Source organism: Aquila chrysaetos, chromosome 1 (genome assembly GCF_900496995.4).
Source record: "Aquila chrysaetos chrysaetos chromosome 1, bAquChr1.4, whole genome shotgun sequence".
Lineage (NCBI taxonomy): Eukaryota > Metazoa > Chordata > Aves > Accipitriformes > Accipitridae > Aquila > Aquila chrysaetos.
The window spans coordinates 35,430,016-35,446,121 of record NC_044004.1 but is presented as its reverse complement, the minus strand read 5'-3'; the positions used below and the strand labels follow the sequence as shown (position 1 = coordinate 35,446,121).

The 16,106-nt window shown below is 36.0% G+C and overlaps 1 protein-coding gene across 13 annotated transcripts in view; it reads right to left on the bottom strand.

Moving 5' to 3' along the window:
- Positions 1 to 16,106, bottom strand: part of FAT1 (FAT atypical cadherin 1) — a 113,901-nt gene that overhangs the window by 47,986 nt on the left and 49,809 nt on the right. For all 13 annotated transcript variants that reach the window (XR_003922922.2, XR_003922921.2, XM_030010946.2 and 10 more), the window contains exons 4-6: positions 6,536 to 6,597; positions 1,319 to 1,648; positions 578 to 788 (exon numbers count right to left, since the gene is read on the bottom strand). Coding sequence is in view for 11 of the 13 variants with exons in the window: in XM_030010946.2 (XP_029866806.1) it covers positions 578 to 788; positions 1,319 to 1,648; positions 6,536 to 6,597 (603 nt within the window). In the remaining 2 variants the exon portion in view is untranslated. The remainder of the gene's footprint in view (positions 1 to 577; positions 789 to 1,318; positions 1,649 to 6,535; positions 6,598 to 16,106) is intronic.

Sequence of the window (16,106 nt, the reverse complement as noted above, 5' to 3'; positions counted from 1 at the left end):
CAGCATCAACATATAGTCATATTACTGAATAGGATTCCCCTTTCAATGGTAGAGGCTAAGGTATGATATAGTAGTAAGAACATGTACAGGAAGAAGTTTGCTGGGGTTAGGAACATTGCAAGCTTTCCTTTTAGTACTGAATCAAGGGACAGCAAACTGGGAAGCAGCCCAGAGGACAAGAAACCAATGTGAACAGTGTAATCTCTCTTTGGGTGTGCTATCCTGATTTGCACAAAACTGGCATTTTATTTCTTTCCCTATTCTACAGTCTATGAGATTGATTTGATTAGTTTTAATTTCACTGACAGAATATTCATAAGTCATTTCCAAAACTGCAACACAGCAGATATTTTGCAATGTAATTTTAATCTTTGATATATATGGTGGCATTGATAAAAATTTAAGTCATTTTAATTTATAATGAAATAAGGGAAAAAATATGCATCTACAGCTAAAGAATGCCAAACGCTTGCATTATTTAGAAGAGTGATTAAGAAACGAAGCTGCAATGAGCCCTCCAGTATCTCAGACTCCGTGCATTTGTTTCTAATAATAAAAGCCCTTCAGGCATCCTTACCCGTTATGTCAAACCAAAGTGGTGTTCCAAGAGGTTCAACAGCTATTACGCCAATCATGTGAGCAACTGGGTCACTTTCCATCACCGTAAAAGAAAAAAATGTTTCCTCAAAATAAATGGGCTCTGTGGGTGGGATGGGCTTTGGAATCCATTCTATGTGAAGCCGTGTAGTTGATGATTTTTGTGGACGACCATTATCTACAGCTTTAATCTGTGAAACAGACACATCTTTTAGGCTACAGGATCACATAAATCATGATGTCACATAAATGGAAAAGTAGTAATAAGCTCCAAGCACGTTTGCTTGTGTGAGATATATCCAAAAAGGTTAAGTGCCTCTCAGAGTGCCACTTGCCCTTCATTATCTGGGCAGCAAATGGAGAAAAAGCATGCAGCACCTGATAGTAGCACAAAAACTGTTACCATAAATTCACTTTTATTTTGCTTTCTTCCTGAAAAAGAGTCAAACTGATTGTTTATGTTCCCTCATCATGTTCATTATCTGTCAAGTTCTGGAAAAGAACAACAGTTTCTTGATTCACTTTCTCAACACAAAAATCTGAAATCATCTTTTAAAAACAAACAAACCAACCAACCCACAAAACAATACTTCTGGATTTGTTGAAGCTTTCTTCCTTCAGATACTGCAGTCACTCATCTGCCAGCTACTGAATAAGAAGTGATGAGAATACAGATAAAAGAACACTTCATGTATTCATGATATACAAGATTTTGACTCACTGAAAGGATATCATAGTCCCTTGCTGCAGAAAATTTCTTTGATGAAACCACTCCAGTTTTCGGTTCAATAAAGAATTTGCCATGTTCATCACCATCTTCAATGCTGTAAGAGATCTCTGCATTGGGACCTTCATCTTTATCTGCAGCAATAACTCGATAGATTGGCTCTCTCCTAGCAGTTCTCTCTCGTTCTGGCTTACCACGCTCTGGAAGCCGGATTTTGTAGAACTTTTGCAAGAACTGAGGCTTATTGTCATTCTCATCTAAGACCTTCACAATCACCCGTGCCACTGTTGATTTTGCAGGAATACCGTTGTCTGTTACCGTTACCTGTTTTTATTAAAAAGGATATGGTTAGTGCTCAATTCAAACATGGTCCTTCCAACAATGCTCTTTTTAAATCAGATATTCCTGCAACTGCGTATGACAACTGTAAAGTAATTCCCTAACTTCAGTTACTTAAAGACCATTGTGTAAAACTATTTGGTGAATATTTACAAAAGGCACTACATAAGTTTATTCAGCTACTATCTTAATATTTTTATGCTTGATGTATGGCATGTAGGAGTCGATAGATATATATTAAATCTATTTTACTATTTTGCAGCATTGTAACTGAAATATTAACTTAAGTACAGGAACAACACACAAGTATAGTATCTCTAATAAGAGCTTCACTGTAATAATATCTTAATATACTTTCAGCCTAGTGTTTCCTTGCAACTTTTCAATTTAATAATTTGATTTTATACCTCAAAAGATGCAGTTCATAAGAACATAAGTTTCAGGATTTGACAGGCCTATGCACTAAAAATCCCCTATATTTTGAGACATAAAATCACTATCTTTTTTGAAAGACGCTTAAAAAATTGCTTTTTAAGGAAGACACACAACAATTTATTTCCACGGACTAAATGAAATGGGAAATTAAACCAAATCTGCTCTTCCAGCAATAGGCAAAATTTCTACTAAAAAGCCAGGAAACGAGTACGAAATCATCTACAATATTAATTCTAGGACTGATCTGATGTTATTGGCATGGGTAGTGAACAAAAAAGAGTCATGTTAAAAGGAAAAGGATCCTTGAAAAGGATCAAACCGATGGAAAAACTTAGTTCATTTATAGGAATTTTACCTTATTACCTTAACTCTTACCTATTTAATCCCTTATTGGTTAATAAGGGGTTAAATATGAGCATATGTAAATTACTTTAGCATTTATTTCAAAGAAGAAAAAGATAGGGGATTTTTGTTCCTGCTTCCTGCAAGAGGTCAGTCAGAAGAATTACAGAATCAGGCCCATCATCTTCTGGCTGCACCCTGCCATACATATAAAAACTAATGGGCTCAGACACCAGGCATTTTCAAGGGAGAGTTTAGCTGCTATTACATAAAGTATTCAAAACAAATATAAACTCTTCACTGATAACAGTATTACCTGACCTCTAGCAGTTTAGCTAAATCTGTTTCTGAAGGGGATGTTTTCAAAAAAATTGGCATTAAAGACACAAGGAGTAAGGATGGGTAAACACATTTTTTTTTTTCTTTGTCAATCTTTCATGTTCTTTTCCTTACCTTCTCTTTGCTGTTGGGTTGGTTTTGGTTTTAGCTGTAAAATTTTAATCCTTGTGTCTCTCATTTTGAGAACAGTTTTATCACCTGGTGCAGCACTCTTCCTCAGCCTTTCTATGGTGTCCCCTGCATTTTCTTTTTCTCCCTCCCTCCCTCCCCCCCCCCCCTTCAAAATTGTATTCTTTGACTTAATTTACCCTCCTTATTATTACATAGAAACACACAGGGATGTCTGAGGGTCACCTATGCCAGCTCTGCTGTAATTAGAGGAAATGGATAAACTGAGATGTTCTCATCTAATTCTACTGGATACTTGTCAAAGCTGTAGAGGAACACAAAATAAAATAAAATTAAAAAAAATCAAACACCCAGTGTTTCTAAAAAATTCTACGGGAAATATGTTACACACTGCAGTTTCAGTTTGGTTTTGAGTTTGCGTGAAAGATACAAGTCTTTGCTGGGAGTAAGCTCTGCGTAGAAGTCAGTCACTACAGTAGCACTGGGGAAACATAGGGAATATACACAGTTGGACTCGATGATCTTAAAGGTTTTTTCCAACCTAAATTATTCTATGATTCTAAGATCAGTACTGTGGAGGGTGTTAAACAAAAACAACCCCCCTTAACCCAAACAAAAAACCCTATGCACCACTGATATAGGATATTCCAGTTTCAATAAGCCCACCCCAATTTGGGGAGAACAAGTGTTTTTCTTCAAGAATGTGGGTAGTGAATTCCTTCACTGGTTCTTAGGATGCCCTGGGAAATTTGACTATGGAAACACATAAGGGTTCAAGGATAACATGGATACAAAATAATGAAATGAATACTCATGGAAGGCTGGAATTGAATCCCTGTTGAAAAAATGAATTTACGTTGACATGAATGAGGACATGATCAGATAGTCTTTTTTTTTTTTTGCCCTTTCTCATCTATTTTAGGAAAAAAAATGGAAATACAAATGAAACGTGGTATAACTTTCAAGCATGAAGGAAATGAAAAAGTGTGAGTAAAGTGATTAACCACAACAAAACACATGAAATGCAACATGGAATGAAAATATTCATGCTTATCTCTAACAAGTGGTAGGATTTCCACATATATGAATATCTGTTCCCTTTAGTACATGTAATGGAACACCACCACGTATCTTTCAGTTTGCAAACCCCCCCCAAAACCAAAACACATCTAAAAAGAGGAAATTCCAAGGGGTATGGAATAACTTGTCCATTAACATAAAATGAGCATTGCCCTGAGTCAAGCAGAAATAAAAATGGCAAATTTGAGGAAAAACTAGTTTGATTTGAATGCAACATCAGTTTTGAAGGCATTACTGACGTAACAAACAGAATACTGAGAGATGAGAGAATAACATGAAGCTAACCTAAAATAATTGGATTAAAGTGCCAACTGGCACTTAGAAAATAGCTACAAGTTGGGAATAAAAGAATAGGGCATATTAATTACTATTATGTAAGCAGGAGTGCAATCAAGGATCAAATTTAATAGCAAACAGGGAATAAACCCACCAACCCATCTGGTCAACATTTCAATGCTCAATTAATTAGCCAGATGCTCAGCACTTGGTTCATAATATTGCCCACCATTCTGTGCATTTCTGGGTTTCTTTCCAACCTATTTTCAAAGTTGTAAACATAAAACTAACAAATGGGAAAACTGCTACTTTGGGCTGTGCTGTCTGTCAGTATCATTCTGTAGTTAAGAGTTCTTCAGTTGGATACTTCGCAGACTTTTATTTAAAACTTCAACTACCAGCTGGGATTCAAAATGAAGGAAGACTGAAGAATTATAACGATACCAGCAGGCAATAACCAATATTCCAAGCTAAAGAGCAGTCAGTTTAATCTGCTATCTTTATAGAGAATGCTGAAACCAGGAGGATTTATGTACCATTGTGTGATACTGTAACCTTAAAAAAAACCAAAACAAACCAACTTTCTGAGTTCTGTACATGTTATCTTGTTATAACTTAAGGTTAAATTAGCAGGCATGACTGCTAGCAGACAACTGCCCATAATATTACACTGCTAGTGAGATCTCTCGCACAAGTTTGGCCTGGAACAAGTAGCACACTCCCACACATTGCCTAGCGGTAGCCTGAGAATTCACCCAATTCAGGCACCACTCTCAACAGGCAGCTTGGACATGGCCATCCTGTTCCAGGAATAAGGTATAAGCAATCAAAGCCATACTGTGCCAGGTGGCTTCAGGGTCAGAGAACGATTCACAGCTCACTTTGTTTACTGTATAAATCTAATACAAAAGCCAGCACAATATGCATAGGATTAAAAGGCATGAGATACCAATTTTTCAACCAATATACATAGCAGTGGTCAAGAAATAAGATATAAGTGACATGAAGTGCTTTGGGAAACCAACACAAGCAGATTTAAGGAATTAATTTAAAAAGAGAAAAATATAATGACTTTACAATTTACAGGAATAACATGTTTAGTACTAAATCAGATTTGCCACAATTAACTTTGCTACTACTACTACTAGAAACACACTGCAGAGGAAATTCTACCCTATTGCTACTTAGGTGCAAAGAGTTCTTTCCAAAGCTGATACAGAAATGAAAATAATAATAAAAATTGGTCCAACAGCTGCATTAATCCAGCTTGCAATGCACTGAAGGGATAGAAAAGGGCCAGGAAGACTTCATGTACACTGGAGTTCTGCAGAAGGATAGTTTGTGCTATCAAGGAATATATGCACCTCCAAGTGCAGTCCTTGCATTCCTATTAGAAAATCTTTCTAAAGATTTCACAAGTTCTGAGTAAGTCCAGACTTGCTTCTCTAGCTTTAATGTTAGTTTTGCCAACTCACATTGCAGTCTTTTATCTATCATCCAGGAGGAGAGGCACAATAAAGTTCCAGATAAATCTTAGTATCACTGTGCATATTAAGTCTTCATTGCATGTGAAGTACAATGCTGTCACACTGCATGACAACATTGTGAAACTGGAAGACTCACAGTTGTTTATGTGTTTTTCTTTCATGTTGTTTAACAGAAAATGAGAATAGCTATTACATAAATTCCAGGCAATCAATTAAATGTAGCTAAATAAAAGAATTATGTCACACATTTCATGCTCTTGGACTCCAACTCTATGATGCACGTTTTGCAACTCATCTACTTACATGATTGATAAATATGCATAAAAAAGGTTTACTCACTTACAATCTGTTTGTATTATCAATGTTAAAAAAAGATTCTGCACTTCTTTTTCAGAGGTCTATATTCAGTAAAAGGCAGGCTGAAATAGCTATTCCAATAATTACACAGGAAGATAAAAAAAAAAAGAAAAAAAAAAAGAATCACTCCTGCTTTTAACAACCATACGTTTGTACCATTTGAAAGAAAATCTTGGTTTACAGATATAAAAACCAAAAAATTGCCTCTATCTGTATCTTAACTTTTCTTACGACCAAGTCCCAACACACAGTTTTTATAAGATAGGTAGGTTTCTTCATTGCAATATAATGAACATAGAAGCAAATTACTTCTGAAATCCAGTTCTCAAAATTCTTCATGTGGTAATCAAGTATGGTAAACTTAACTCTGTAAAAGAGCAATGAACTTGCAGTCACTGTTTTTCAGAGAACAAAAGAAATTATTTACCTCCAGTATGTGTTCTCCCTGCTGCTCTCGATCCAGTTTTCTAGATGTGGTTGTAATTAGACCTGTAAACATGAAAGAAGAATTAACCAGATCCTTCAAGAAAATAATCTGAATGAAGGTTACGTTAAATCAGTAGTTACCGATGTACCCAATATCAATTTCTTCTTAGGTGGTCTCTTCTGTTTTTGCAGCATTTATGCTTCCATTAAGGGAAGGGGTGAGGGGTTTCCAATCCTTACAGACCATTAAAATATTCTTTGTGATCTGAAAGCTAGGCTGTTGTAGCCCTTGAGACAGACACAGTTCAATTTTCCAATACATCTGTCCATGTCACGCTTCTGACAGGAGTAATGTATGTAATTCTCTCACGTGAAGTCTTGTTTTCAGAGGGTGTTCATACACCTTATTCAAAGGGTGCTTACACAAATTATTTGAATAACTACCAATTTCTTCAGGAGAAACTTCTATTTGATTTTTAGTAATAAAAACAGAAAAAGGATGACCTGAAGAGATGCATTAATGGTGGAAATGAGAGCAATTTGTGTGTGTTGGCTTGATTTGGCAATGACAAAGAGTCAAACAGTTGCTTTTGGCAGTAGCAGAGAATGAGCCCAAGTTTTTGATGCATGATGTTAGATTTTGTTGTGAGAGTTTGATATACCTTTGATGCAAGATTAGGAAGGCATGATGAGTTTTGCTTTAAATGAAGAAAGTCAAAGAGTAAGAGGTGACAAAAAGGCAGTGAAATCTAAATACGAAAGGATCTTCTTACTTGCATTAATTCTCCCTAACAGTAAGTTCAAATTTTTAACTATTGAGTTTCATGAAAAGTAAACTCAGTCAACTCAGTTATAGTTGAATGGCTTGCTATGGTGTGGGTTAACTGTGCCATGGATGCAGACACAAGAGAACTTGGTTTCTTTGCTGCACAAAAGCCATTAACCTGTTTGCAGGTGCAAGCTGGCCCCACAACCACCATCACTGTGTTCACATGGCACTGAGTCTGTGCTAGGAAATCCTGCCAGACCCAACTTGGCTTTCATGGAGCAAACACCAAGATTTGGATTCACCCAACTTAAGCCACTACTGGCCAAAGCATCCCATACTCTCTGCAGCAGGAATCCAGCATATGCTAGATACAGAAGATGCTGCAATGTCATGAGACCTTTAATTCAACTATCCCAGCTTTTTACAGAGACAGGAAAGCACTGCCATCTTGATCCTTAAATGTAAAACTGAAAAACAGGGAAGCAATTACCCAATTAAGGACAAAATAGAGATGAAAACACAGGCCACATACTTCAGGTTCCTTTTTCTAGCTATAGCATAAGCTTTTTATAAGACCTCTTACAAGCAAAATTTAAATCCTTTTATAAAAGTTTTCAAGGTTGATCTGCTACAGTAAAAAAACCCCTTCAATTCTGTCTCACAGCTGATAAAAAAATAGAGCGTGTAAGTAAGAGCAATAAAGATTTCAATTTCTCTTAAAAGAGAAAGGCCAATAGAAACAGAATTGTATACCACCAGTGCATAGCTACTCAATGCTCCTGTCAAAATACAGCTGTAGTCTACATATACCAAGAAAATAGACAGCCTGTATTAAATAATATGAACAAAACCTATATAAGGCAATATTACAGCTGTCAAATGTTCAAACAACTATTCTTCAAAAAAACAGATAGTACAAAAAAAAAAATGGCTGTTTCAATTATGGTCAAAACTGCCTTTGTTTTTCCAGCAATTTGATTTGCCATTGTATCAAATCCATTATATACTTGGTATTCCAGGCATGAAGATCTATCATCTTCTCCTACTTTATCTTTTTATGCCTTTACAATACATAGAAGACATGTATGTTATTTTTAGGATACATATTTTGATATTATGAAGTAATTGCCCTTAATTACAAAGAAAGCGGGAAAGAAAATTAAAAAAAAAAAAAAACCAAGGAAAAAATGTTGCATTAGTAGTGTGAATTTAGGAAGAGGAAAAAAAAAAAAAAAAAGAGAGGGAAAAAAAAAAAAAAGGATGTGACAACTTTGTATTAACCTCCTTGAGGTAATATCTTCCCATAGAGATTACAGAGCTGTGAACAATGACAACTGACAATATTTATTGTCACATATTCTAAACAAAGCTTTCTCCTAATTTCCTGGCTGAGGATGGTGAAGCCACACCTTTTCTTTTCACAGGCTCTATGGGGAACAGCACAGAACTGTTAACTGGTAGTGAACAAATGGCAGAACTGATGCCCCATCTGCTTCCCTTGAGCAAAGGGACTTGTAGGTGACTTCAAGAAACACAAGCTCTCCCAAATACCTCTTTCTATTGCGTACCTCTGGAGAAAGCCAGCACAAGCCCTCCCAAGAAGCATTAATCCCCTGAGACTCACCACAGTTGCAAGGGAAAAGAGTAAATTTCAGCATAGCCACTAAAAGAGTTGGCTGTTGAATAGTGGGGTTGAGGATGGCGAGGATCTCAAAAAGCACAGGAAGAATAAAGTAATTCCAGCAGAAATATCTCACTATGCTTGCATTTCTCTGTATATTCAATATTCAGTCTACACCCTTTGACAATATTAGATTCCATTTCTCACAGCAGCAGCAAGAAGAGAATTGTTAACACATGAGAGCAGAAAGATGGCACCTTTCAACAGTTTCCTATCCACTTTTTCCCCAGCAAGAGCCATTAAGACAAGCCACCACTAATAAATGCCAACTAATACTTTGGGGGGCAGGGGGAAAAAAACCAACACTTTTGCTGCAAGCACTCCAGTTGGAATTCTACCATGTACCACTACTCTACATGCTACAGTTTGTTAAAGAAAGTCCAATTTCAGATATAATTTCTGTTAATGAAGCTGGTCAAAACAACTCAAAAACAGGTAAGCAGAAAAATATCCAGTCAGAACAAAATATATATGCTTTGATCTGTTAAAACTTACAGTCTTTTCAACCAAGCATGCCACACTTCTGTTAAAACACTTCAGACCAATAACAGGAGGGTTTAGTCTTCACCATATATATCCCGTATATTCAGCAGAAACTAACGCCAACAAAGGAAATGTAACACTTCTGGATTTAGAATCACATACACATGCATGACATTCTTTTTATTTAACTCTTTACTGCTAGCCACTTTCCTAAGTGAAAATCTAGCTTCAGTGAAGTGTTTCACTACAGCTTAAGACTGTAAAAGGCTTGATTACGGCAATCACTAAGTTTTTCCATTTTTTCCAAGCTTTTCTATATCATAAAACGCTTAATGCTGCACCAACAGATTTCATCAATTGTTGAAGAGCTTTTCTGAGTTAAGGCTGTGATAGTAAGGTTGAGTGTTCCCATGCAGTGTGGCTTTTGTGACTGCCCATTAAGAGGGTTGGGGAGAATCTCTGGACCTAATATAAGTCAGTTCCCTGCAACAAGAGCCCCCAGTCTGCTCCTTCTACTGAAAACAAAAGTTCTCAAACTTTTTAGATTGAGGTCCCTCTCTTTTCTGTAATAGTTTGGAGATCTTGCTGTGCCCCTCCCTCTACACAAATAAATGAATAGCCACACCTTTGCATATACCACAACCCCAGGAAAGTGACAAGTAAAAGATTATTTCCATTAACTCTGAAGAAGCCTGTAACATAATCAGTTTTGAAATCCTTATTATGAGGTGGGGAGAATCCATTCGCTGCTGAATGACAGCAATGACAGCATGTGTGAGAAACAGATCACTGTGATAAAGCATTCATTTTCAAAGCAAAACTGACTCACAGAGCATGGTTTTGCAGTCATATTTTCCGTTTTCCTTCTGCCTCCTCTTACCACTCCCCCCCCAAACCAACAGGAACAATGAGCTCCAGGAGCTCCAGTAATTCACATCACTGGCTATTATTCCACCTGGAAATCAATGCACACTATGGCAAGATGGGTCAATCGTCCTTGGGAAAATGCAAGTTTATAACAAACATTTCTAAGATAATGATGAGCAAATGGTATCTCCAGCAAATTGGTGCAATTTTTCTACTCGGTAATGTTTCAAAACTCACCTCATCAGAAACATTTTCATAACAGCAGCTTAATAATTCAGAGAGATTTTGGATAAAACACAGCTGTTCTGCCTCACTAGCTGAAGAGGTACTATAATGAACTGAAACTAACTATAAATATCCTTAACAAAACAAAAAACCCACATCAGGTAACAAATACAATTGTATTCTCCCTTCCTTCCTCTTTTGAGTTTACATTCTGGGGATATCTGCTGTCTATTTGAGCTCTACTGAAAAATCAAAATAGTTACAACTGTATTCAAATAAAATTTACTTCAGATTTCTATTTTGAACAGTATTAAACCAGACAAAAATGCAACTACAGCATTCAATTATGTAAATATAAATAAATCTGCTATATTTGGAACAGAAAATAGCACAAGGGAGCTGACATTAGCACGGATTTATTTTATCCCATATAAGCTTTCATCTCAGTGCCCAGTTACATCATGTTACCTCTGTAACTAAAAAAAAGCACATCAACAACAACTTCCACTCAATACTGAAATGACAATCTCTTTAAAAAACATAGAACATTAAGCGGGCACTGTGTTAAGAATGTTAATATTAATTCCATGCTATTAGCTATATTATGGCATGGATGATCTCAGTGATGAAAGAAGTAGCATCAGAAAAAGCTGTCCTTGCAAGGGAGGAGGAAGGCTCAAAATTTTTGTCTTCCTGGGTATACATCATGCATTCCCTACTACAGGCATACCTACAAATGCATGCATTTGTGCTTTGACAAATATACACAGACTTTCCAACTGCACATTCAGCTTGAGATGATGGTTCTGGAGCTGGATGGGAGTTTGGCTGTCAGCCAGGGCTAACCCACCACGATCCAAAAGACTAAAGCAGATGCCAAGTGTACTAAGCTGCCTCCAATGAATTTGAACCGATAGGCTTGATTTGAACGTAGTATAACACTACTTGAATTGTAGTGTATGAAGAGACATACAGTTTCTCTGATCTTTGAATGCATTGGCACTGAAGGTTTAAGGAAATATGGAAAGCAGTTACAACATTTTTATCACCAACTTTAACAGATACAAGACACTGGAATTAAATATAAGGGAGGTCACATTTTGTTGATGAGATTTTTGTCTTCTGTGTTGAATGCAAACCATAACCAATCAGCAGAAATGGTTTCTCTGGACTGCATTAGTGCAACTCAACCAGTTTAAAGCTTTAGATCAGTTTACTTATAGTGTACTATTAAGCAAGCTCTCGTCCCCCCACTTCAACCTCAAAAATTACAAATAACTAATGAATGTTAAAAACAATTATCTTGGTATTTTCTTTACAAGTCTTAATATATAAATCAGTGTAAGAGTTGAAGGAAGTATGGATTTTAAATTCATATGTGGCTGTAATGACAATCTAGTTTGACTACTGCATAACACAATCCTGGACAAACTGGGCAAATTACAGCATACATTCTGTAAATCGAAGACCAATTATGTCTCTTCAAGTGATAAAGATGCTGTCACACCTCAAGGCAGGATTTCCTACTAATCATCGTCATTTAAGAAATGGTGTATTATATCCAATACAAGGCAGCTTTCCCTTCTAGACAGAGGAATGTATCTTTCTTTTGTCTGAGAGACTAAGAAGTCTACTGGAATCAGCAGTTTCCTCCTCATGAAAGTACTTAGTGTGATCAAGTCATGTCTTAGACATCTCTGATAATACAGTAAGCGTCAAGTTTCACTGTCAGGAAGATCTCTTATGACATTGTTTTAAACTGCTTCCAGTATCTCAACACTTTCTGAAATATGGACAAAATAACTGATAAGCACAATAATCCATGATTGTTTCATCACTGCCACAGAAAGACGACTATTTTTTTCAGTCTTCTGTCTTTCAAGTTATTTGAAGTTAACTATGATTTACACCTAACTTACTTTACAATCAGTGACCATCAGAAAAGGCCCACATTTCCTTTCTAAAAGACATTCAGATAAGCTTTTTGGCAAGACTGTAGTCAAATCTTGTCTTCTATGTAAGCCAAGAAAAGGCTTCACAACCAAAGTAAATGAATAGCTTAATAAAAACAGGTCAATGAAAAGTAATAGCGGAGGGATTTAAGAACAGATTTCAGCTTTGCAGCTGACAAAATATAAACCCCATGTCTTACCAGTCATGTATAGATGATGATTATAAGCTACACAGTGTGCCATTGTAATATGTCACCATGAAGGCAGGCTGCTGAGTTAAAAACCAAAGAAGATCATAGTCCTAACCAGCAATCATACTGGAGAAAGCATGTCATAAAGGAACTGAACAGCTTTGGTTTACATAGTCCTAAAGATAGTTCCTTAGCAATTCGACTTGCTTTTCATTCCTAAACTCCTCCTTGACCGAAGCACCTTAATAGCTCTCAATAAAACCAGCAACAGAATTGTCACCAGTAATATCCAAGTGCTGAAAATATGATTGTAAACGTATAGTCCCAAAAGAAACTAGCAATATAATTTACAAGCACACTAAATGGCTGCAAATGCAAGCCATTAAATGTCTGCTCAAGTAAATCATTTAAAAGCAATCATTTCTGTTCTTTCAATAAAGACTGTAAAAATGATACCACTTTTAAAGAGAAATCGAGCGCTCAGGTTTCTCTTTCCAATCTCTTTGCTGAGTACTCTATCCATTAGCTACAGAGTTATGTTGTTGCTTGCTTATTCTCTCTGGTCTCTTGAATCTTACCTTTTTTTTGCTATATAGTTGTCTAAGTAGAGCAAAGACCAGTTCTGTCTAGCCCAGCTTACAGACTGTGGCTTAGCAGACTTTTCTGGGCAGTTTAAAACCACTTTGGGGGCTAAAGGAGTAGTTTTCCACTTCATGTATGAACTTTCTGATCAGGGTATTTTACAGAAATGATTTACACTATCCTGTAATAAGTAGTTTTAGAAAAATTAAAAGAAGACCTACTGCAGTACACTGTGCTGTAATCAGCGTTCCCTTTCTGTTACGTATAGCATGATTGCACTCAACTAGTGCAGCCTTTCACAGCTTTGGTGCCTTTCCCCCTTCAATTCCCATCTGCAGCAGTTCAGGCAAAAGCCAGCAAGAAGGACATTCCCACAGTGTACAGGCACCTAGGCAAACTCCAGACTGAAAGGTCTAAGATGCTTTACAGAACTACACACTCTATTTGCTCTTCAGATCACCTTTTCTTTTTATTTAGGCACTTCCTTATTCCTATTTCAGATGCTGATGAATACACTCTGGATTTCATCCACAAAAAACATTTTTGGCGTATTTACCCCAGCTGAATAAATGTCTTGCCCTTTGAATGGTAGTCCATGAAAAATAAAGTAGTAATTGAGATCTCAGTCCTAACCAAGTCAGGTCTGCATCAAAGAAGGGATAACCAGCCTAGTCCATAGGGCCATGCTTGTGTCAGCACATTAGACATTTATTGAAGTACAGTAATATCGGTGTTTATGAGTTTGTTACTTGTTGCCAAGACAGACTGTAAGCTTTGTATATAGGGTCAAAAAGTGAGTTACTTAATCCTATGGCTGATATTTCATAACACCAGTCACCACGTTAATCAGTAACCAGGCAATTTAACTACTCAATCCTACTACCACAAAGTATAAGTGCAAGGTACACATCTGAATTTGAGTCACTTCCCTGAACTATTTTAACAGCATCCAGATAGAAAGACCTGGAATTTGCTGATCAGAGTACTCATTAATCATTTTAGTGATTGCAAGTAGGGAGCAAAGACAAGCAACCCACCAAAGATTATTAACGTACGGTATAAGGCAGAAGAAACACTTTACATAAACAACTAAGGCATCCAATTCAATAAACATGGTAGAGGTTCAATTTCAACTAGATTTCAAGTGAAGTATAAAATCTGCATTTAGTGATCATATAATTATAGAAAACTGCTCAAATGTATCCTACAAAAGTAAACCATGTAGTTTTGTATACTCTAATTAGTCACGGAGCACATTATTTTCAGGCTGGATTTACTAAGACAGGAATATAACTGCTTCTGCAGTAATTCTTTTACTAGTAAAACTATTTGGGGAACAATGAAAAGAAATATATAAATAATCACACACCCCCAAATAGCTATACTAGAAAAATAATCTTAAGTCTAAGATGCTGCATTCTGAGTGCTTGAAAGCATTTAGGATGTGTCCAGTTTCAGTGTCAATAGTATTCTTTTGGTAGTTTGTTTCTCTCATACATAAGAAGATAAAAACCAGAACTTTAAGTCATAAGCAGTATAAGATGAAATCACAAAACAAAGGTACTTAATAAATAGTAAAAAAATAGCTAAAATAATTTTGAATGGAAAATATAACCACAAAACCCAAGTATGATTATTGAAAGGAAACTAGTAAATTGTGGTAAATTTCCTGTAGAATGAACTTTGATCTTACTATCAACAGAACACTACAAATTTTTGTTATCTCTTTGCTTACATTGCAAAAATACTCTTGCCTTCAGCACCATCTGGTATACTAAGGCCACACCAATTCAAAGCTCAAATGCCTTCAGTAATTAACTCTAAGTAACCCGATCTTCATCACTCACCTTTATTATCTCATTTTGAGACAAAACATGGTCAATAATTAAATATAGAATTATTGCCAGAAAATCTCACATGATCTTGAAAGATCTTTTCAAACCTGACATAATCTTACTGCATTTATAGTGCTTGAACAAAGAAAGAAACCTCACACTCCTTTCCAAACTTGGCCTTTTTTTTCCCCTGAACAAAGGAAATCCATTTTTCAGCTTATAGTAGCCAGCACTGAGTTGTTAGTATGTTTTAAAAAAATCATGATCAGTTGAGAGAAGTATTTAAGACCAATTATTAAAGGATTGAGGATAGTTTTGAGGTCACTTCCTCTGCCACAAGTTTTACAACTTCACAATTAATCTCCCATAAAACTACTGCAACACACACATGGATTAAGGAAGACTGAAAAATTCACAAAGAAAGAATGTATAGAGTTTTTTGGAACTTAGTCTGCTAGCAAAGCTATTTACAGTTGGTAAATATTGTCTCTGAAATGCAAGGTAGCTAAACAAAGTACAATTTTGAACTTTTTTGCATTGAGTTAACTGAAAGTATTCATCAACAAACAGATTTGTAGTTACAGTTAAAGAGCAACAACCATGAAGTCAAAGTCTGCATGCATTGCAACTACACCTCACTATATAGACAACCTGAACTTTTAAACAGAGATTTTAAAAGTTATCACAGTGAGTTAAGAATACATGATTTCAAAAAGAAATATCAGAGCAGGTTTCCATGCTGGCTATTGTCTTGATGTCAAAATTGCTCTTATGCAATTCAATTGTTTTTACTAAGATTGGTTTTTAGTCACAAAACAATGTTTTGGTTGCAATTACAACATATAACTAATGACAACATTGGTTGAGAACAACTGTAAGTAATAGGAGAAATTACTGAACTCTTTTTGCCATTTAATAAAATTCTACAAACAGGAAAATGTATTATGGGGAAAGAGTAGAAAGTTTGATACTACTTGAATATTTTTT